Source organism: Nesoenas mayeri, assembly GCF_963082525.1.
Source record: "Nesoenas mayeri genome assembly, chromosome: Z".
NCBI lineage: Eukaryota > Metazoa > Chordata > Aves > Columbiformes > Columbidae > Nesoenas > Nesoenas mayeri.
The window spans coordinates 43,229,063-43,253,065 of NC_137542.1; the positions used below are offsets into that span (position 1 = coordinate 43,229,063).

General features: G+C 42.5%; 2 protein-coding genes across 2 annotated transcripts in view; one reads left to right on the plus strand and one right to left on the minus strand.

Moving 5' to 3' along the window:
- Positions 1-9,419, minus strand: part of MCC (MCC regulator of WNT signaling pathway) — a gene marked incomplete at both ends in the record, with an annotated part of 199,321 nt that extends 189,902 nt beyond the window's left edge. The window contains one exon of the mRNA XM_080362879.1: positions 9,283-9,419. Within this exon, the coding sequence (XP_080219005.1) occupies positions 9,283-9,419 (137 nt within the window). The remainder of the gene's footprint in view (positions 1-9,282) is intronic.
- A 9,953-nt stretch (positions 9,420-19,372) lies between these two features.
- The window catches only part of YTHDC2 (YTH N6-methyladenosine RNA binding protein C2), a gene marked incomplete at its 5' end in the record, with an annotated part of 32,019 nt that continues 27,388 nt past the window's right edge, over positions 19,373-24,003 (plus strand). The window contains 3 exons of the mRNA XM_080362369.1: positions 19,373-19,556; positions 20,001-20,091; positions 22,136-22,332. Of these exons, the coding sequence (XP_080218495.1) occupies positions 19,373-19,556; positions 20,001-20,091; positions 22,136-22,332 (472 nt within the window). The remainder of the gene's footprint in view (positions 19,557-20,000; positions 20,092-22,135; positions 22,333-24,003) is intronic.

Here is a 24,003-nt window from a genome sequence, read left to right on the forward strand (position 1 = left end):
ACCAGAAGGATCACAACTACACCCCAAACTCAAGTTTCTTACTCCTGTCTTGTGTCAACACTGAAAGCCACACAGTCATATAATGAGCCAGAGCCATGAACTGAGCATGCTGGAAAGAAACATTTCTTACTGAGCTAGTTATCAGCCAGGGCAGCTCTCTGAACAAATTCCAGTGCACACAAAGCAAAGCTTCAGGACAATGCGCAAACTCATTCAGCAGCACAGCTGTGAAACCTCTACTTTCCTCTCCCAGTTCATTTCATAAGGAGTGCAGACATCTAGCTTAGGGCTGCATACTTCAAAGGAAAGGCCAGGAGCCCAAGTATCTTGTGAGACTCCATGCTCTTCAATTCTCTCACAGCAACAATCCCAATAACACGCTATTAGTAACAACCTCATTAATAAAATTCAATAAAATTAATTTAGATAAGAAACAACTTTAGCATTTACAAGTTAACAGGATGCTAACTTTCAAAGGGGTCAAAAAGGCTGACAGTTGTACTCTCAAGTGACTCACTCTTGATCATGATCAAATTTTCCCCATTACAATTTACCTGGTTCTCAAGCTCTCAAGAAAAAGCATACAATAATATCACATAACAAGAAGCCTGAGATCTACACTTAAGTCTCTTTCCTCAGATTACTAATGCCAATGAGGAAAGAAAAATGCAATAACCTGTATCACACACTCTAATGAACTCTAGTAACTTTAAAACATTAATATTTTCAGCTAAAATATGTTATCATACCCCCCCGCATGTCTGCTATTTACCTAAGAACTGGACAGCTAACCTATTCAAAATAGGAGAGGTTCAGAAAATTCAAGTTCAAATATATTTCTCTGTGAATTAGTTGTAACAAATACAGACTTTTACATAAGACATATGTCTTTAATGAATGTTGATTCTTGGTATGTTTTCTACACACAGTATTTAACAATGCAATACTTTCTTCTTCATCCTAAACTGCGCATGCAGGGTGCCTCTCTGGCTTTTCATCTATATCCATCCATCTGCCTTCCCTCATAATTTATTCTTTTTTTGTTTATGACAGTCTAAGAGGACCCCTGGAGGAGAAAGACTAAAAACCAACAAAATTCTATGCAACTGTGGTACCATCAACTAAGGCAAGTCCCAAGAGAAACAGAGAAAAACAACTACAGGCATATAAAAAACAGCATAGTGCTTCCACTCACTATCTTACTTGGCATACACTAACTATTGTGGTGTATTCACATAAAAGCAGTCCTTCAGTTACATGGATCACAGACCCTCTGACAGCTTCCTAATGGAGATGGATGAAAAATAAAACTATGTCTAGGAACAGAATCTGGGAGTTGAAACTGTTTTCAAGACATGCTCAAATATTAGTGCAAGGCCAATGTCAGTTTTACAAAGGTTCAGGCATTTTTATACTAGAATTCCTGAAACTAAGTTGCATGAAGCTTTCAGATGGTTAAAGAAAGTACAGAGCAATTAGTCCAGATCTCAAGTGAGAATAAAAACTTGTACTGAGGTCTAACAACTTTTCCAACTCCATGGTAGGAAGAGCCCAGCAATACGAAAAGCCAGGCTGAACCCAAGGACTAAGCAAAGCCTTGTCCCCATCCTGTTGACATTTTGCAGACTGCTTCTAAATTATATTTGCTTGTTAGACAGCTGGATTGAGGCCAGACTTAGGACTGTACATCACTGGGACCAAAGTGCTTTCGAAAGTTGAAGCCCCAGTACCTGCAAAACCAGAAAAATAATATTACTTATCTCACAAGTCTTCAAAGGTGGAGTTTTTCTCCATCTGTTCTGCTACAGAGCTTCTTAAACCTCTTGCTTGTAGGATATATGGCTTCATCACTCCCTTACCTGCTGACATCTGAGAACTCACAGCAGCTTCTACTTATACATTTTGCTCCCGATGCTGCTTCCAACCAGCACAGAATACCCTCCAGGGATTAGAAAGCATCTACATGCCGAATATTAACTCATACCCAAATTGAGTTTCCAGAGATCCTAACCAAATGTATTTGCATGGGGCCATACACGATCATCTTACGGGTAAACCCCAAGTTTTACCACCAAGGGGCTCCAGAACTGCATGTACAGTATATAAAACATCATGTCCTCAACAGCAAGCTGATAAAATCTTTTACAAACCTGCCTGTGTATGTTTGTGAATTTACAGAATTTAGTATAATTTCAGAGGCAGTTACCAAGTTAGAACAGCCTCTAGGAGGCTACAAGTGTATATATGAACCAAATGACAGAAAAGCTCCTTGTTCAGATCTTTTTGCAAAGTCGAGATATTGGGTTTATTTCAGAAGAGGCACCGTTTTAACATCACACTTTAAGTTCACATTATTACACCCATTCAAGTGCCTCTGCTCACTTTTCCCCTAGTTGTCCTGAGACTACCTATGAAAGGAAGACAATCTAATCACAGCAGAGCATAACCAGAAGTTAAAAGAAATACAGTGACAGGAAGAGCCTACTCCTGTTTTTTTTTCTTGTGGCTACCACTGTAAAAACTGCTTTGGTAAGTACAGCCTTTAAGAAAAAAAAGGCCTTTTTCTTTCATCAACAGAGTTGTTTGCACTCGACTTGACAACTGCAACCAACACCGGGAAGTTATTCATGGCTAAACACAGAAATACACAGCAGACAGGAGGAGCCTGAGAACCTCATAGCCATGTAGTAGGTATATTCTTTACCTGGTTTAAGACCGTGACATATTGCAGTCAGCTCCCTGGGGAACAAAGCATGTTCCACCTCAACACTACCCCAGCGCACTTCTGCACACCGAAGTGTAGTAGGAGAGACAGGTGAGCAACCACACAAGGCCAAACTTCTGTCTTCTTTAATTCTAGACTCTGCTGATGAATTTGGAACTTGGTATCTATCCATTCAGTTCTCACTAAATATCTATGTTAAATACTACACACTTGTTTCATTAATCTATTTTATTTACAGGACCTTTCACAAATTTGTCACAATTTATACCACACCAGTAGTTTCTTTGTGAGTTTTTTTCGCCCCCATAACAACGTGCACTGCAGTTCTGAGCTCATCATTTACTCATATGCTATGACATTCAGGTCACTACCTTCAATTTATATCTTAATTTTAAAACATATGATGTTTGGACAAGATCTCTGACAATGCTGTCTACAAATATGAATTGTGGTTTCATTTCGCGCTATAGCCAAAAGTATGTGGTATACCCTTCAAACAGCTGTAAGGACAAAAGTCCAATTACAGTCTTAAGAAACATCTATATTCACCCCAAACATTTTGAAATAATGATCTATTTTTAAATGAGAGAGTAAAAAAAAAAAAAAAAGGCAAAAAATAGCAGAAGATTGTTTTGTTTTAGGGTGTCCTGGTTTTGTTTAAAACAAGACCAATTCATCTTTTAGTGAATATTCCTTTCAGCTAAGTTCTTCTAAGTAACCGCACTTTTCCAAAGTTGGCTGCATGTTCCTGTAAACAGAAGCACTGGAATGCAAGGTCACTGACAAATTTCACATGTCCCATAATTGAGAGGGGCATATTTGCAAGGAGGGGCGAACAGAGCAGGTGACTAAAACCAACCAAGTATTCCCTCCTATTCACATAATACACTCTATAAAAGTGGGAGGTCACGAGGGTCTCGATCTCTTCGACCATGACCGGCATCTGAAGAGGACCCTGTCTGTCGTCCCTGCGATCCAAGGCCTGGTTCCAGTGAATCCTGAATCCAGTTCAGGTTTGCTGCAGAGTCCAGCCCAGGACTTCCAGGTGCCTGCCCTGCAGCTGCTGGAGCAGTGCGGAGCTGGGAAATTCAAGATTGGTTTTGTGTATTTTGTATTATTTTCTCTATTTTATCAGCATCATTAGTAAAGCATTTTTAAACTTTTTTCCAACCGGCGAGTCTCTCTCTCTTTTCCTACTTCAAACAAGCTAATAAATAAATTTAAATAAACACTAATTTGCTACCTGGATTACAGCAATTCTTCCACATCTACAAAAACACAGCTTATTGAATTATACACCAAAAACTGGAACTGCATGTCAACCTGAATTACTAACCTGTTATGACACAGCATATTTATTTTGAGTCTCATATACCCCAAATACCAACAGCACGACAACCAAGGCAGCAACTCGGCTGGTCACAGATAACCCACTCTGATTTTGTTCCTTTCATTTAATTGGTCCTTTTGTGCTTCTCTTTAAATGTTAAGCAGAGAAGTCCAAGCACATCAGCAAAAGCAATCACCTAAGAAAAAGTTCAATGGTAATGGCTGTGAGGGAAAGTAACAGAGAACACAGAAGCATAAATCTTTAACCTTAAAAACACAATTAATAGATACATACTTAGTCTTCTTGAAAAGACTTCCTTTTCTTTTCTAATAGCATGTGGCCACTTGATGCAGAAACACTGAGGAGGTGCCATAATGTATTCAGCAAGAAAACTAGCAACACCCTACTACTGCAGCCCATCAAAAAGGGGAGCATCAGATTGCCCTTGCAAAGGTTTTGAGTTTCCAAAGCTATTCACCACTAAAAACACTCACATAACAGATCAAATTCACACAGGGCTAGTGAAAAAAGGCACTTCTTCAGAATGTCCTTTCAAAAGGCTGTATAAGCTCAATACAAAATCAGTAGGTTTTGTATTGTATTGTATGGAGTTTTAAACATCTTACTCTACTTTTACCAGACATCTTCTGTAAGACATTGATCCCAGTGTAAAATAAATCTGTGTACACAGAAGAAAGTATTTTCAAACAAACTCTACAAATGGAACTTCACTTCATTGTTGTGAATATGATGACAGATCTCCCTCTGAATTAAACATTACCTTTTCCTTCCTGCTTCATAGAAATTACTTATCCATGCTTACAAGTTAAAATCAGAAAACCAGCACATTTCTAGCTTAATCATTAAATCAATTTTTATTTCAACCACTGTCTCCATAGCTCATTTTTTAAGCAAAAGTATTTCCCGTAGATTCAAAATTACCTTATTTAGACCTTGCAGTATTAGAACAGAATAATCTGGAGACCCACTTCACGACTTCTACAGCAAAGATGAAATTCATTATGTGCTAAATAGAACTTCAGTACAATTCACACATAATAAAGCTACAAGGCAATTAGGTTTCTGAAGACAACATTAATCTAGCTCACCACCTGTAAAAACCCAGCATGCTCTCACCTTCCTCACTAACATCGTCCAAGGCCACATACGTGGACCTTAAAAAAAAAAAAAAAAAGCAGCAGGGGTGCTCCCCAATGCATCAACTCTCTGATGCTGAAAATATTAATATATTTTATATTTTTAACTGTAACACCAGATTCTGAAACTCTTAAAACCAGAGTAAAAACCAAAACAAAGAAATGCAATTAGCATTTTTTCAGTTAACAGCTTTTTGTTAACAACAACTCAATCCAGTTACAGCTGCAAAAACAAAGTTCTGCTGTAAACACTGTTTAAAGCTGCCTTTTGCTCGCAGCAAGACTGATCTAGCTGATCTCAAGTGTTCAGAATCCAGCCTTAAGCATGGACTGCTTTGTAGTTGTTGTTTTATTTTTAAAAAGTTACCTCTCATTGTTGAAGTACCAGAAGAATGCCAAGCACTTGCAAGATGTTAAAATAATTGAGTAACTAATATTAACCCCAAAAGAAGCAAAAGCCTTTTCAGTACAAACCAACAAGTTAAAAGTCTCGTGTTTTCCTGGTACTTCCATCTAGCTAGATGTTGCAAAATTTCAATACGCACATATCAAATGCAATGCTCAGAGACACAGGCTTTAGCATTTCATACCATATCATTCAGCTTCTTCTGGGTTATAACCACCAATGGTGCACAACTATGCTTTATCATTTTGATATCATCCTAACTATTTAGAGCCTGAAAATAAAACGGTATCTCAGGTGAGAGGCAGCAATTAATCTCAGGGCATTCTCCTCCTCTTCAGCCGTGCCTCTACTTCACTGTTATTATTTGAAGAGGTTTACAGATTGATGCACAACAAAGCATTTCCACAGCTGAGACACCATGCTACTTCATTAAGAACGCAAATAGCTCTTTTTCCCCATGCAATATGAACTGAATAAACACGCACACAAAATGCTTGCCTTTGCTGCAAGAATAAAGATCTTCTCTTCCGTATCAGCTCTGGAGTTGGAAAGAAAGAAATCTTATAAAGAAACTGCTGAATGTGTTACACAAATGACTGACCAAGCTTCAGCCCCACAAGCAGACAGGAAGGGATACTGATTTTGAAAGACATGACAACCTATGCTGAGTAACTGCTGCAAAATTGCAAATTTCAAATGCATTGCATTGAAAGTGAGTCCTGAAAAAGAGACTCAGGCCAGTGGAAGGCTATAAGAGAAGGCTATAAGAGATCCACAAGGAAGCAGACAATTGTACAGTGCTGCCTACTTTGCTTTCAGCTGCCCAGGCAGATGCCCAAGCATTTATTGCAATGTTCAACCCACTATAAAAGGTGCACTAACGTGCAGAAGTCAGCCTACCATCTCTACTGCGGCTACAAGGAAGGCAATGAAGAAATTGTTGCCCTCAAAGATGAGCAAAGGGAAGTCCAAGGAAGGAGGGCAAAAGGGATCAGGAAAACCAAGCAACTGACCTGTTTAAAAAAGAAAAAGCAAGACAAACAGTAAGTACAGAATGGCAAGACTACATTTAGTGTAAAAGCAGATGTAACTTTTTCATCTTTAATTCATTACATTAAGAAAGATGAAATTACCTAAACACTAAGACTGTAAACAACAGCAACAATAAAAGGCAGTTCCTTTACTTCTAACAAGGACACTGTGTGTCCACAAATCAGAAAGTGCTGTCTGTAACACTATGATGCTGCGTACTACAAATGCAACCAAAAATCACTGGGCAAGTCTGCTCCTGTATAAGCTATTGCCATAAAATAGATCATGAGGGAAACTAAGACACTACACAAAGCAAGGAACACATTCCAGTTACAAGACTGATGATCCAGGCTAGCTAATGAAGTCAAGAAAAGTAAATTACTCCCTCTGGTGCCAAAGATCACTTGTTATATATTCATTCACTACTTTCTCACAAACGCAGAAGTTTAAGGGAAGACCGCAGCTTATAACACTATGTTCTCTGATCAAGGCCATACCAGTTCCGCCTTAAAGGCACAACTCCCTTCTGAAACAAGGTATTAGCAACTTCCAACAATGGACCTATCATCTCCTAAAGGACTTTCAACCACTACCCTCTTTATTTCCACTTCCTGCTGAAATCCAGTGTCCTTCCTCAGTCATGTCCTGGAGTTTGCAAAGCTTTCAAGAGTGTAGTTGAAGCAACATTCAGAAACACCCGTTTTGAAATACACAGAATAGAAATTTGGAACAAAACTTAGGGAATGTAGAATCAGCCACATCAGAATGAGTGGCTTGCATCATGGTAACATCTCTCAATTGCCCGTATGAAGTACTAAAACACTAATATTCCCTCAGTAAGGTCTTTAAATTAGACATATACAGAAGTCTGCTGAGTTTACACTGCAGAAAAGCATCACAGTACAGATCAGCCAGCAAGTGTGCTCTGAGGAGGGAGAGTATGCTTTAAGTGAACATCCTAAGTTTTCAGACATTAGAATAATTTCCATGAAGACAGTAAGCAAATGGAAAGAGAAGTGATCTTAACACACTGGTTGGAAAGCATACATTTTCAAAGTTTACATTTCAGAACCACAACTGTCAAAATAATCCTTAGACTGAGGAAAAGAGTGTTTGGGGAGATGTTTAGACAAGAAATAACATGACCCTTAAATTGTATTTTTAAAGTGACTGCCAACTGTTACAGATTTTCAACAACTTTTGGGCTCCAAAGAGATGACAGTGGGGATTGAAGCGTACTGAGCCTTTTTTGCAGGGCCATATTCTTAGGTTTCAGGTTCCATGACAGACTTAGAAACTTCCCCACTCCGACTCAGCTCTCTAGAGGCACTTACAAACCGTGACTAGCACAGGTTTCTTTAGGAAAATGCAAGTTCCCACCATTTCTGGCAAATCTCACCTTTAAAAATCTACTGCTTTTGAAATTATGGTGTGAGAGCAGATGACTAGCTCCAGAAATATCCTTCAAACAAACGCTATTTCCTGACCAAATCAAATGACCAGTACATCTAGATTTATGAACATTTAATTATGGTTTAATTCCAACTATCTACTGTAAATGTACAAGCTCACCACTTCCCCCTCAAAATCTATCAGCCTGGGTCACAGTCCCAAAACTAACTGGGGACCAGTAGAGGAATTTAAATGAGATTGGATAACAAGGATATTGATAAAAACGTATTAAAAAGTAAAATCAGATGATCTGGGATGTGGCAGTATACTGATATCAGACCAGTGAGAAACTACGAGAGTTGAAAGAATGAGAACAAGCGTTGGTGAAAAAATACAAGAAGCAAGGACTGTATACTGATTGATACATCAAGGACAGAGGAATTGATACAGGACATCAAGGACAGCGGGGTAACTTGTGATAGACCAAAAAATGCTTTTACGGAAGCAGCTGTGGTGGGAACACAAAATATATTGCATATGTAATGACTAAGTATATCAGCAAATGCTTAAGCAAGCATCACAGCAAATGAAATGCAAGCCTGAATTTGTAATAAACGTCTTTCTTCGCACCTTAAAGAGAGTCCGTGCCTTATTCGCTACACCGGGAGATCAGTATGAATGTTCTCGCAGGTTACCTGTGACCAGCTTTCTTTCTTTAGTTGCAAAAATCACCTGCCTAGTGCATTATGTGATGAAAACCGGCCAGGTCAGAATGCGGGACCTTCCAGACCAGGTGGAAGTGGAAGTCCTCCGGGCGGTATTTGTCCACCCTCGCCTCCGCCCCCTCAAGCCCCTCCGTGCCGAGGCAGAGTCAGAGTCCATCTCTCAAAGCCTTCGCTCCGGCAGCCAGGAGGCGGCAGGGCGGGCAGGCTCGCCGCGGGCCGGCTGCCGCACTGGGTGCGGGCCGGGCCGTGGCAGGCTGGGGCTGGCCGCGCCGCAGGGAGCAGCGGGTGCAGGCGGCCGCAGGTCCGTCCCCGCGGCTGCCGGCGGCAGGAGCCGCAGGGCGGCCGCCCCAGAGGCGGCGCGGAGGGTCCGGCCGGGCGGCGGCGGGGGCTGCGCGCTGCCAACTCCTCCAACTCGCCGAGAAGTTGAGACGCCGCTTCACGGGCGGCGGAGGAGGGGGGAAAGACTGGAGGGCTCCGCGCCAGCGGCGCAAAGAACCTCCTCCCGCTGTCGCTACCTGCTGATGAAGCCATCCCCATCGCCGTCGCAAGTCTGGAAGAGGCGCCTCATCCTCTCCTCCTCGCCGGTACTGGAGGTATCGCTGCTGCTACTCCCGGCGCTGCTCACCTCCGCCACGGCGGCTGCCGCCATCATGCGCCAAGCTCCGCAGGAGGAGGAGGCGAGGCCGCCTCAGGCGCCCGGGATTCCCAGTCCCGCCGCGCCTGCAAAGTGCGAGCGGCAGCACAACGCGGGGGCGAGGAGCGCCGCCGAGCCCAGGCGCGGCCCCGCGGGGGCGGACGGGCAACGGGCCGGACGCCTCAGCCCCGCGGCCAGAGGCCGGAGTGGCCTGGCCCGGTGCCTGGAGCCCCGCCTCCGTCTTCGGCCGGGACCCTCCGGGAGCCGCGCTGCCGTCGTTGAGCGCCTGGACGCGGAGCGGGGAGAAGACGACGAAGCCTCTCCCCTCGCCCCCTGTGCACGCCACCATCCTGCCTCCACCTTGGCCTGGCTTTCCACCCGCCACTCTCCCGGGGCCAGAAACCACAGCGGCACCGAGTGAGCCGCCTGGCTAAAGCACGGCCGACCGCCCTTGTTGTTGCGGTTTCCCACCCCACGAGAGTCTGGCCAGCAAGTGCCGGGCAGCCCTCACTCAGCCCGGTGTTCTGGGGGTCATTGTTTTCTTCTCACTGGGCAGGCCCAGCTCCCCGCTTCTGGAGTGCGCCAGCCTCGTCGGATGTTGGCTGGCCGATGGAGCCAAGCCAGGTAAACCCCAACCAAACTAAACATTTTCAGGAGCCCGGTGTTTGCTCGGTGGTGTATTGAACAGTTGGGGAGCATTCTGAGCGCTGGCCCTGCTTGGTGCATCCAGTTCCTTTCCACTGATCAAATTTTACCTGAAAAGTATGTAATTTGTTTTTGTGCTCCAATGATTCATCATCAGCTAGTGCTTTGAACTTGTTCATGGCTTGTACCTCCTCTGGTCTTTCTATCTCCCTTGCATTTAGAGAAAACTGATTATTTTTGTAGTCTTCATGTTGCCAGATTAACACAATGCTTTCATCTCACATATATGGGATAGCTTCTTTATTTCCTTTAGTATCCTTGGCACCCTTTTTAACAATTGAGTGAAAAGAACTGATAAACCAACAGCACCGATGGCAATATTGTCTCTTAACCCTATCAGAAATACCTGTTTTGAAATAGCCTAGAAAAGCCACTTGCCTGCTTCACAGTAGCGTCACATTGCATACTCCATCATCCTGTGATTAGTTAGGTCAGCTAAGTTTTCTCTTAACCTATTTCTGTATATGGAAAAAAATGCTGATATGAAGCACATGCATTTCCCTCATACTATCGGATTGTAGTTCTCCTATTACTTCAGTCTTTGAAGACATCCAAATGCTTCCCATATAGCAACTTGATCATCCTTGTTGTTGACAATGGCTCATGAATATGTGAAGTCAGCAAAGTTATCACACTTGTTGCATAGTTCCTTTCAAGTATAATAACTGGTGGCAACAGTTGTAACTGTTAATGTTTCTTGTACCTTGATTAAGTCATTACAAGCCAAAGAGGTGTTGTGTTAGCTAAAACTGCTTGCAAGTGCAAACATGCATGTACTCACTCTCATATTCTCTCAGTCTCTGCAGGTTTCCAAATTTGGTTGCTCATGCTGGTTCTTGCTGGATGACCAGAGCACTGGGGTATGGAGCCAACACCCTTTCATACTCCTTCAAGGGAATGAAAGCAGAGAATATTGCAGGTATCCCTCTTCTTTCAGCTTGTAGTGTTATCTTGGAAGATTTCCATTGTGTTGCATCTTTTGACCTACAATGGTCTCACTCTTAGTCTCAGCATGTGCTTTTTCTCAACCCCATGTAGGATGTTGCTCATTTGTGAGACAGGTTGCTTACAGCCGCTATTTGTTTTACACTGAGGATTGGATGAGCTGGGCAGTCACAGGACCATTTTCTTCAGCCAGATCCTATAGATTAGCCGTTCAACATACAAGAATTCTTGCACACAGTCTGCAAATACAGCACGGACTTCCTCTTAATAAGACTTCTTAACCACACAGAGTCCTAAACCAGCATTTTCTGACAAAGCCACCAATACCAATGTAGCAAGATCAGATCCAAAACACAGAAACAATAATCTCCAAGAACAACCTCCCTCCATTCTGATGCTATCTGCTAAGCCTCACAGCCAGTTCTTACCTTTTCCTTTTTTTTTTTTTTTTTGAGTAATCCCCCCATCTTCTCAAATCTAGCTAAATTTCCTGGATGGCACTTTATCTTTTGTTCTCATTTTATCTGATATTTCATGTCTTTGGGATCAGGAACTCATCCATTCCTTAGATTCTCTCTGCTCCTTGCTAATGATCTTTCTGAGTTGGTTATTTATATGCTGAGACTTTCCTGCCAGCTTTTCCCTTTCTAGAGGATCAGTTGCACTTAATTTTTGCATCTTCAAGGTAAGTCCCAAGAATACCTAGTGCAGTACCTTCTGACTTGTAGTAAAACACCGCTCACTCCAGTTCCTCCTAGCTGATGGTAACAGCTGATATTTTAGCTGTGGTATGGCATACAAGATGGTAAAACCAGCCGAGCTTGCTGGCTTATGTTGTGATCCACATCTAACCTTTAAAAAGATATATCACATCAGCTGGGAAGCAGCACTCTAAGAGATACTTCCCCACATTCTGGTATCTGCTGTGAGTTATCTGGCTGTTCAGTTCTGCAGCTGAAAACAAGAATTTCAGATGACAAAATGCACATGTTTAAAACAGAGAACATGCCATACAGTAGAAGGTACCATCCTTCCTGAAGTGCATTCTCACTGTCCCTGGTGGGAAGGGTGGGCTGTGTCCAGAAAGTTATGAAGGGAGAACAAGGAAGTAGGACAAAGTGTGAGACCTCCATACCGCTGCCTGTTTTCTTTTGGAAAACAGGCTTGATATTTCTCAGAAGAAGAGAGTTTGCACATTTTCTTTTTGAAATGGGATCTTACCCATCAATCTGTTTTTTGTTTATCTTTTAATGTGAGTTAAATGAATCCATAATTTTTCAATATTGGGTTCTTTTCTACAATCAGCTTTCCATAATGCCCTGATTTCCAAATGCAAATATAAAAATATACCAGCCAGACAATGCAAAAATTAATAAAAATGCTGTACCAGTGCTAAGCACATTTATTTTCCAGGACTTACATTCACAAACTTGGAGCTCTCTGAAAGATAGGCATCAGACACCTGATTTCCAGAGGTGCTGGACTCCTAAGACTTCCACCAAACCAATAGGAGTTTTAAGTTTGTGTAATCTCTGAAAGTCAAGACTATCTCAATTTAAGTGTTGAACAATAGAAAAAGAAAACCATTGCACACCTCTCAAAATTAAACTGCAGATAGCTTTGCAGAAGAAAACAGCAACAGTAACTGTACGTAGAAAGCTGCAAAAAGATGAAACTTCATCAAAAAATAGAAAAAAATCCCACTACATAGCTTTCAGCCATCGCAGTCTAAGATTTAACCTCCTTGAAAACCAACAAACAAAACAATCAGTAACAAGATTCAAGCAGCAAGTTTTAATTTTGTAATATTCCTTTATGCAAGGTAGCCAGGGTGTGCAATGCAGAACTTTCTCAGCATCAAGAGTCCAATTCCCCAGAACACCATTCCTTCCCATTTCTGAAATATTGCATCCAACCCTTTTCCAGTTGTGGCAAACACACCTTCTAGAGTTACCTGTTTCTCCATGAGGTTCTTAGGTAACAAGTATTTCCACTTAAACTTGCTGACACCCTGTCATGTCATACTAAGGGGACAGGTGGGTTCTTTAGGGATCCTTGACAGAACAATGATGGCATTAAATTGTACTTAAAATGAAAGCTTTATTTTTCTTAACAGGACATTATGATTAGTATAGCAGAGAATTTATTATTAGAATGGCACAAGATTTCTACAAGCAGAATCAGTATAGTAAAATCTGTAAGTAGCGCAATACAGAATTTGTAATACAATTTCACTTGTAAATTCTAGTCACCTAAGTAATACAGAATTTATAATACAACTTAACTCCTGATTTCTAATCACCTGGACCCTCTGCTGATCAGGTCTGATCTTAATACATGGTTTGCTGTATCAGTATAACCTAGACTCAAAAAATCATATGAAAGAATACCAGTTGCTGAGTCCTCGGAGGAAGCAGATGATGGTAGGGCCATCCCTGGCCTCAGTGGGTCCTGGGCCTAACTCTCTAGCAGCAGCTCCGATCTGAGTTCCCCACTTAGAACTCATAACTGCTTGATTTTATGGACAGTGTCCTGGGTGCTGTTATGCTTTCCTGTTCTGTGGTTTTGCTAGTCCTAGCCTCAACTGGCTCAAGCATGGCATCACGCTAGTGCACCTCCATGGCTTTCTGTGATGAGATTTGCAGCTTTGTGTTGTGCTTCCAATATGGTGTAGATGTACCAGCCAAGGTCGATGCTAACTCCTGCTCTCAGCAGTTCTCTCCGCTGAACAGAAAAGTGCAGCAATAAGGAACGGCACATACAGATGCAGGCTGAGACGCACAGATGCAGACAGAGACGGACAGACACAGAGCTCTTGTCAGCAGCGAGAGCAGAGTCAGGCAGAGCTGAGCTGACTTTTATTAACAGTTTCCAATTTATAGGTTTACAGATACAGGCCTGGACCAAGAGGTTAGACAGGATGTTTTTTCAAAAAAATGTTATTCCAAACACACCACACTCATGTTGTGACTGTTTTCAGTCACATTCCCATGCCTATCTTGTTGCTGGTGTTCAACCCACGCATTCATACACCCAGGCCCAGCATTCACACATCATACATACAAGGGCAGTTTTCTGACACAAGATATCATTCTCACTGGCTTGGGCTATCACTCCTTACACTCATAAAAAATGTACTTCTGTATAACCTGTCCAAGGCCCTTTAGCTGGAACCACATGTCCTGCCATTCCCACAGAAAAATGTGACCTTACCTTTTAGATTAATGTTGTTGTTTGGAATGTTTTATTCAGAAAAAAAAAAAAACAAAACCTGTCATGGAATCTAAATGAAAGGAAACCCACATGAGCTAAATGATTCAGAAATAAGAGGTGAGCTAAGAATGTGTAAGGATGGTTCCTTGAATTCTTGTGGTTCCCAAGTCTTGGCTCAGAATAAGTGTGGTTCATGCACACAGATTGAGTTTCTGTGCCTTTAGACAGACATGTGTAAGTAGCCATGGCAGTATATTTCCAGGGCAAAGGCTGCAGAGTTAACTACAGGTTGTTGCTTTCTTTTCTATTTTACAGCCAACCAATGTGGATGTTCCCAGATGATATTGCCCTGCCTCTGAGGCCTCCTGCTACTCTTGTCCTGAAACCCTTCATGAAGACATGATCTGGCAGTGAATGAGAAAAAAATAGTGTAACTTGTAAACACATGGCAGTGAACAAAAGAATTGGTTCCATGTAACCCTAACAGAGGCATGTGGTTAGCTGGGTTTTCTAGAGTTAATAAGATACAAACTTTGATTAAAATTTATCCTGGACTTGATGCATTTTTCTAAGTCTTTCCATTATGTAGTAAGGACTGTGAGCTCATGGCTTTCAACTGAGTTGAATAGGAATAGGATTTGTATCTTCTAGTCTGCTGCTTATTTTCAGTAAACTTTGAGGAATCTGGCATCTGAGACTGACTCCTTCCTTCATTTTTTGTTTAAACTGTTCAAGAGGTTCAAACATTATTTAAGGAAGGACTGAGAGCAGACAGATAAAAGCACACATGTAAATATTTATCTACACACACCCCCCACATTTATTAAACCGATCAATAGACTCTTTCCTTATGTCTCAAAAGTAAATAAAAATGAAAGTGAATAAGAGGAGTAGAAGAGACAGATGAATAAGAAATTCTGTGTCAGTACATGATACAAGAGGTAACATAAGTGGGGAGGAGACCATCATCCACATACAGCCCACCATCAGCACAAAAAATTCTGGAGAACTATCAGTATTTCCAATTGTGTCCAGTAAAGCAACAGATGCCCATTTTCACTCCATGTACTCTATTAAACAAATATCTCTCATTATAATTTCACATTAGTCATACTTCCCTAATGTGTGTAAGTACACAAGGAATCTGGAGAGGGACTTTTTACAAGGGCCTGTAGTGACTTTAAACTGAAAGGGGGTAGGTTTAGATTAGATGTAAGAAAATTTTTTTCCCCGTGAGGGTGGTGAGGCCCTGGAACAGGCTGCCCTGAGAAACTGTGGATGCCCCATCCCTGGAAGTGTTCAAGGCCGAGGTGGATGGGCTTTCAGCATGCTGAGGTAGTGGAATGTGTCCCTGCCTGTGGCAAAGGAAGCTGCAACTAGATGGATGGTCTTTAAGGTGCCTTCCAACCCAAACCATTCTATGATCCAGAATTGTTCAGATTATATAACTCTGGCGCTGTACCACTTGGGCTACGATTCCAGTAGCAGGTGCACCAGGCTGTCAGGAGTGACTGATGGTCACTACCTTTCCAGGTGGAAAGGGGGTTTTTCCCACACAGCGGGAGCTCTGAGCACATGGCAGGGGCCTCAGTGCTCCGACTCACTGCATTTGCAGGATGGGAATTGTTCTCCCTAACAAGCCTGACTTGCCCTGGTATTGAAGTGACCCACAGGGGAGGACTGCACCCACTGACCACACTAGCTTGTCAATGATTCTTCCATTGTATTTCAAGAGATAACAAGTCTTACATCACTATCTACTAAAATCTTAAAAAAAAAAAATCACAAAAAGACTATTTTGCAGTCAAATCTGACACAATACACTTACACAGTACCTAATGGATGATTTTCTGTCATAAACTTAGGTTACAGTTCTTTTTCTCTCAGTAGTGGCATCTTTTGCAGAATTTTGTAGTATTCATGAGAGAGAATATATTCTGCAAAGTAAAAACAAGACAGCAAAAACTGCTGCATAATAAAAGTGCCTCTGAGAAGGGTAAAATAAGAATGCATAGTTGTATTTGAACATGCAGATGTATTTTAGCATAAAACTCTGCTGCCTCTTAATGCTTTTCATAAAAAATATATGGGCATTTAGACATATGGTGATAGAAGGAAATAATTATTACTCCAGAAGTTGTTTCCTGTAAGCCTTAACCAGTAAATATTTCTGAGACCAACCATGAAAAAGAATTTTAAAAATTCTTACAGGTTGTTAATTCTAATAAGAAAATCTACAGCTAGTAAGTTTTATTAACAGAAGCTGGATGAAGAATATGAAAACCTCACCACGTTTAAGAACTTGGATAGAAACAAAGACAAAAACTGTTCTGTATGTGTGTTTTTCAGAATGTTCTGTTGAACGTTCCTATTGTACCTCTACATCTCATACAGACCTGAGCTGGAGCTGGAATGCTAGAGTGGGTGAAGATGTGGCTGAATGCAGAAGAGCATCCTTTGCTCAAAGAAATTGATATGTTTGTGAAGGTCCTTCCTCAACAGCCTGAAAGAAGACATAACTAGAGGGAAGCTGGACCCATGTTATAGCACCGCAGGGCATGTGCTATGTAGGGCTAGTACAGGCGTGGTTGGACCCTTGTGCTCTGGAGAGTATGTGGCTGGTCCTCCTTCCCAGGGCTATTGCCTGGACGTGGGCCAGTTGGAGCTGGAGGGCAACCTGAAAGGTGGTCCAGAGTCACCTTTAGTAGTTTTGGAAGTAAATTCACCAAAAGAGGAGACAAGTTTGCACACCTGCCTCAAGACGTAGGCTTAAGGCACAACACTGACTTTGCTTTTTTTGTCACACGCTCAGTGCAGATCACAATTGACTAGTGAGCAGGGCACAGCACTCACTTCAGTGCACAGCATATGGGTGAGAACTCCTCATGAAGTGAATCTTCCTCCTGATTCACTGGAGTATGGAACTACTCTGCTCAGTAGATTTTGATACTCAACTGCTGACTCCTCTAATTTGCACCAGCAGTTTGAGAAGAATGATTTATGGGCTGTTTGAGGGGGGTTTTAAACATATTTATAGTGAAAACCTGTACCAAGCAGATAGTTTAAATCATGCTTAGTGTGCCAGCACTCCATCATTACAGTGTGTTAAATTCAAACACTATTAGTTTACTGAATCAGGCTTCCCTTTATTTCACTAATATGAGTTCCTGTCTTCAACTCCTGGAGGCAGATTAACCTCTAGTGTAATGCTACCAACAGAATTACATTAGCTGTGAATTCAGGCTGCAGCTTTATTTTCCAGCAGCATTGTATAAAACTGAATCTTTCTTTCTCTGTGTGTATTCTCACTGTGTGCTTTCAGCCCTGTCTTTGTGTTTGAGTGATGATACTCACCTGTTTTATCACACTTAATAGCAGTGGAGAGTCAGCACAGCAATAAAACAAGTGGGCTATGTATTAAGAACTTTGTTATGCAGAATGCAGTCAGCTTCATCGTGCTCTTAACTATATAGAAACCTAATATAACAGCTAGTTATTGTCTCTGTGAGCTGTTGTATACATAGGGTTGCAAACTAAGATCAGAATAGGGCCTAAGGAATCATTTTGCAGAATCATGTGCTTTTTTTGTAGGAAGGCAAAATGATGCTGTTAAGACACAAGGAACTGGTAGCAGATCTGGGTACATAATTAAACATTTCTGATGTGACTTTTTTGAACAAGTTGTGTTCTCTCATTTATTACTGTCAACACTGAAGAAGACAAGAGGAATTCTAACCTTTTTAAGCTAAAGAGTTTAATTTTTCGTAATAAACATGATGTGCCCTAACAGGACAGTACTGACTAGTGTTAAGGAAATACTATTAAGTACTTTGGTTGAAGATGTACAGGAAGACACTTGGGTTAAAAAACTGAGATAATTTTAACAGCAACCTTATAACAGAGCAAACTTTCAGCTCCAGTACCACTTCTCAGAGCAGAATTATGCTGAAGTGAGCTTTGCATACAGCTTTGGTAGAGGTCTCTTAAAAGATACTTTCCAGGCAGCTACACCAGACAGTGTTTATTTGTTACTCATTTAGTTCCCCACTTAAGGATATATTTGAGGAATAGTTTTCTCTTCCTATTTCCAAAGTAGCAACCTCTAATAGCTAATCCTGTGTCACATCCAAGAGGGTTTTTTTGTTTGTTTGTTTTATTCATATCTTCAGCATGGAGTCAGAGGGCAGCAGGAAAAGATGATAATTCCAGCCAAAGGTTTATATACTGATCTAAAGATTACTCAAGATACCAACGAATCTCTTATAATGATGATTGGCTAAACAACTTCCTTTCTGAATGCCAGTTTGAAAAATTACTTGCATTTTACAAAAACCGAGGTCAAGTAATACTTTGCAGGGAATAGGCTAAGGACTGCAGTGATCTTACCCACCTACATTTAATGCCATTCAATTAAATTACATTATTTATGTCCAGACAGGTATCAGGGCTACTTTTTTAGGTGCTGCCAATTGTACACTATTTCAATGATATATGCTTTAACAGCCTAGTGAAACAAACAAACAAGCAAACAAACCAAGAACACAAAATTTCCTTCACTTTCCAGTACAATTTTGTATTTGGCTGACACCGCTTTCGGGCATGCACCACCGAACAGGTAACTGCACTGCAGACACCGCGGAAGGCACTTCTGCCGTTCCTCCGGTTTAGCAAGGCAGGTTTCATGACCCAGCTGTCACGGTCACCGGGGTCACAGCGCTGCCGGCAGCTGCAGGCGACACGGCGCACCGCCCGCACTATTTACTTGCGTTCACCCCGCCCAGGGCGTCCGCGACTGTTGTGAACCCTCCGCTCTCCGGGAGGTCGGCGCCTCGCCCCGCACCTGCGCCCCGCCCCCCGCGGAGGCGCCGCTGAGAGGCCATCGCGGCAAGGAGGCGGACGAGCCTGAACCTTCGACCCCACTCCCCCTCCCGCCGCCAGCTCTCGCCACGCCCCCGATGCGCTGGGGGCGGAGCCTCCTGCCCGCCCCGCCCCGTGTGAGGGCGTTACGGCGCTGCGGCGGCGTGGCCCCGCCCTTCCGCAGGCGGCGCTGTGCCGGCAGCGGGCCGCCTGCCCGCCGCGGTCTCAGCGACAGCCCGGGGCGCGGAGCCATGTTCCGGCCCAGCAGCGTCTTCTCGCCGCAGTCCGGCGGGGGCTCCAGTGCCCCCGCCGCCTCTGCAGGCCCGGCGGCGGGCCGCGGCCGAGGCAAGGGGCTGAAGGATATCCGCGTCGACGAGGAGGTGGAGATCGCGGTGAACCTCGCCCTGGACCGGTTCCGTAGCGGAGAGGAGAAAGGTGCGCGGCGGCAGCCCGGCCGCGGGGCGGAAGGGTGGACGGGGGCGCCCCGCTTGGCAGGTGCGCCCCGCTTGGCAGGTGCGCCCGGGGGTGCCTGGCGCGGCGGGGAGCCCGGGCGGCTGTGAGCACCCGGCCTGGGCCGGCGCGGGGAGCTGAGGCCCGCAGGGGGTGACACATCAGGGCCCCGCCGCTCGGCAGCCGTTCGCCGGCAGAAGTGTCTCCTCAGCTCCCTTCTGCCCGGGTAAGATGGCTTGCTTGTGAGCCCTGCGTTGCTCACAGGTGCGAAGGGACAGCACTACCCTTAGTCCCGTTGTTCACGGGAGGTCGTGACAGGTTTAGGTTTGGGGGCTGAAAAACTTGTAGCATTGAGATAGCATGTCAAGAATACTGCATGATGTGTTATGCTTGCCTTTTTTTTTTTTCTTTTTAAAATTATTTTTCTAGAAATGGAATTTCCCTCTTCTTTCACTAGTACTGAAAGAGCATTTGTTCACCGGCTCTGTCAGTCTCTTGGACTCATATCTAAAAGTAAAGGGTAAGTTACAGTCTGACTGTTATTTTATTTTTTCTTTGCTTGGTGAAAATATATGGAATTTCATTGCTATTGTTAAAATGACCTATGTTTGTAGCATGTCTGGCACTGTTGCAGGGAATAGTACTAGAGAGAAAGGTTTTAAAAGTGCAATAAAAATAAATGTCTTTGTGCTTTCCAAAAAAAGTCCTGAGCTTGTGACGTGCTTAGTGTGAGATAGCTTGCCGTGATACTGTTTATGTCTCTTTTACTCTGATCTTTTGAAGAGAAAACCCCTATTTGTTGACATGATAAGCTTGTGTGAAAGCTGAGAATCTGTTTCCCTTGGGAGTTCAGGTGGCAAAGCAACAGGGAAGTTCCAGGAAAAACCCAGACAGATGGAGTGTGTTGTATGACCTGTGTGTGTGGACTGCTGTAAAACCACAGCAGCGTTTGCTGTTCCCCAATTTTGTTTATACTTCATGATTCTTGTAGAAATAGTATAAAATGCTATTTCTCTGATCTATGCTTAAGGAGTAAGAAGTGTTCAGCATTGATTGTGTTGAGTGTGTAGCTTGGTTTCAGAAGACCTTATTCAAGCATAGTGCAGTTCAAATGAAGTTATGCTTCCAATGTGATTCCAGTCTTGAGAGCGGTATATCTAATTTTTTGCCACAGTTACCCAACACAGTAAATTTGGCTGAACTGCCGTATCTTTGCATCATATTTTGGGAATACAGAGTGTTAGAAAGCAATGTCAGGTGTGTGCAAATGGTTAGCAGGAACATGATTGGATTGTACAGTGCTTGTTCTTAACTGTAACTGGTAAACCCTGCTTGAACCCTTGTTGAGTATTTGTGTCTCTGAGCAGCTCCCTGGTGGATTCTGCAGTGTTTTTGGTGGTGGTTTTCATAAAATATCTTGAGTTGGAAGGGACCCATAAGGATTGTTGAGTCCAACTCTCTGCTCTCACAGGATTACCTAAAACTAAACTGTAGGACTAAGAGCACTGCCTGGATGCTCCTTGAACCCTGACAGGCCTGGTGCCATAACCATGTCTCTGGGGAGGCTCCACAAATGTGGAGTTTTCAGGGTGATATGTAGCATAGGGAATATTTGAACTGAAATTTAAACAGCTAAGAAGAAGGGAATATTTGCCTGGAAGACAGAAGAATTTAATAATGCATTGCACATTTAAGAAACATAGGTTTCCTTTTAAAAGAAATTCAGATGTTCTAGTCATGTGTAGGGTCCCCAGATTTCCTTGCTATTCATGTTTACCATAACTTTTGAAGTGATCAGTCTTTAAAAGCTTGATGATGATTTACTTTTATTATTGAACTTCTAGATTTCATTTTCAGAGTGTTGATATGTCATTGTAGTCCAGGCACAAGATAGTTCAGTTTCGAACATATTTACAATAATTCTTTGCTTTTCAGTATCATAGTGCAGTCTGAGAAGAGAATTGCAGTGTTACAATTAAGTGCTTTAGCTCTGATTCTACATTTTAAATCTTTGATAACAGACATCCTGGGAATCTAATTTGCATTACTGGATTTTGTTAATGCTTGGAATATCACTAGAAGGCTGCTTGTGTGTCTGTTATGTCTATTTGTTGATTTTTAACCTCTAAAGTTCTTAAATTAGTCTAGAAATTAGCTTTGTGTAATACCTCTCAGTATTGATTGATATAGTGATTGGTGGAGCCGACTTATCTTTTGGGAGGTAAAGGCAGTGACAGACCTTTAACAGAAAGGCAGCAGAACAGTGTTACATTATCGAGGCCTAGTGGTAGAGTTGCGCTTGGTGTAGTGATCCAAAGTCTGCAGTGTCTGTGCTGCACTGTCTTCTGTGCGTAGAGTGGTTTTGGTGGTGGATATTGTGGATGCTTCTGTTATTTTGGTGTGTGTTATGCTACATAGGACATTATTTGGAAGTTTCTAGTTATGACATTACATTTGAAGATAATCTGAAAGGCATCTTGAAAGATTTATGGCCAAAGATCATTACATAGTTGTACATAGGTTACTTATTCTTGAAACTCCTTTTTTTTTTTTCCTTCTTCCAGGAAAGGAGCGAATCGATACCTGACTGTAAGGAAGAAGGATGGCTCAGAACTAACACATGCAGTAATGATTTGTTGCTTGGCTCCAAGTATAAAACATGCTCTTCGGAGTTTCATTCAAAGATTTCCTGTCACAAATAAAGAACGAACAGAACTTCTGCCAAAGACAGAGCGAGGAAATGCGTGTGCTGTTGAATCTGGTATGTCCAGTGTGTCTTCTGGACACCAAAATCCCAACCCATGATCGAAGCACAAACCAAACCCTTTCCTTTTCTGTTTCCTGTCCTGTCCCAACTGACACCTCACTAGTTTTCTTGACTTTTAATTTTTAATATAGAGTCTCTTAAAATTCGTTTCATGAGGAGCTTAGGCAGTTGTGTTACCTGCATTCCACTGTCTCTCTTGTGCCAACTTACTTTTGAATCTTGGAGCCAGTTTGAACCAGATTTATTTGGAAATATATTTCTGAAATGGGAGTTACCTAAAAGTTCTGTGAGATGAGATTGAAGAGAGAGGTGTTACCGTTACCACTGTACAGGAACACCCTTAGGAAGACATGGGTCTGGCTGTTCTGCTTATAAAAACGTATGTTATTGATAAAATAAGAAGTTTATTGTTTGTTTTGTCTTCTTCTAAAATAGATTTGGTCCCTAAGACTACTAGCTAGACTTCATGATTTCTAGAATATGAAAGAGTTCACTGAAAGACAAAGTTCTGATACATTGGGTTTTTTTTTTAAACAATACTTTTAAGAAGATTATTGCGTTAACAGTTATGAGCGTAGGAGTTGTGTTGTGTTTCTGTGTGCAAAGCTGGGTTTAGTGGGCAGAAGACAGTTGTACCGGTATACCTTGTTTCATTGGATATTTCTGATTCTTGTTGTTTTGTACTTTTAAGTGCTTCCTTTGTTTTTTTTCTTTTTCAGTTGTTTCAATTGTTTAATAGGATTGTTTAATGAACAGAGAGAAACTATAATAAGCCTACTGAAAAGCAATTCATTAGTAATGTAAGCCATAAATGAATGAATAGTGTACAATTTTTCTTTCCTTTTACTGATTTGTTTTGTTTTGTTTCTTTTAATCTGTTAGCCTGTATCTGTCTCAGTAAGACAGTGCTTGTAATTTAATGTAGAATCATAGAATAGTTTGGGTTGGAAGGGACCTTCAAATATTATATAGTCCCACTCGCTTGCAATGAGCAGGGACATCTTCAACCAGATCAGGTTGCTCAGAGCCCTGTCCAGCCTGGCCTTGAATGTCTCCAGAGGTGGGTCATCTACCACCTCTCTGGGCAACCTGGGCCAGTGTTTCACTCAGGATAAAAAATTTCTTCCTTCTATCTAGTAGATATCTCCCCTCTTTTAGCTGAAAACTATCACCCCTTGTCCTATCGCAACAAACACTGCTAAAAAAGTCTGTGACCCTCTTTCTTATAGGCCACTTTTAAGGACTGAAAGGCTGCAACAAAGTCTTCCCAAAGCCTTCTCTTCTCCAGGCTGAACAACCCCAGCTCTCTCAGCCTGTCTTCACAGCAGAGCTGTTCCAGCCCTCTGATAACTTTTGTGGCCTCCTCTGGCCCATGTCCAGCGGGTCCATGTCTTTCCTGTACTGGGGGCTCCTGAGCTGAACACAGCACTCCAGGTGAGGTCTCACCAGAGCAGAGCAGAGGGGCAGAATCACCTCCCTCGACCTTCTGGCCATGCTCCTTTTGATGCAGCCCAGGATACAGTTTGCTTTCTGAGCTGCCAGCGCACATCGCCGTCTCATGTCCAGCTTTTCATCCACTGGTACCCCCAAGTCCTCAGCAGGGCTGCTCTCGATCCCTTTCTCCCCCAGTTTATATTGATACCAGGGGTTGCCCTGGCCCAGGTG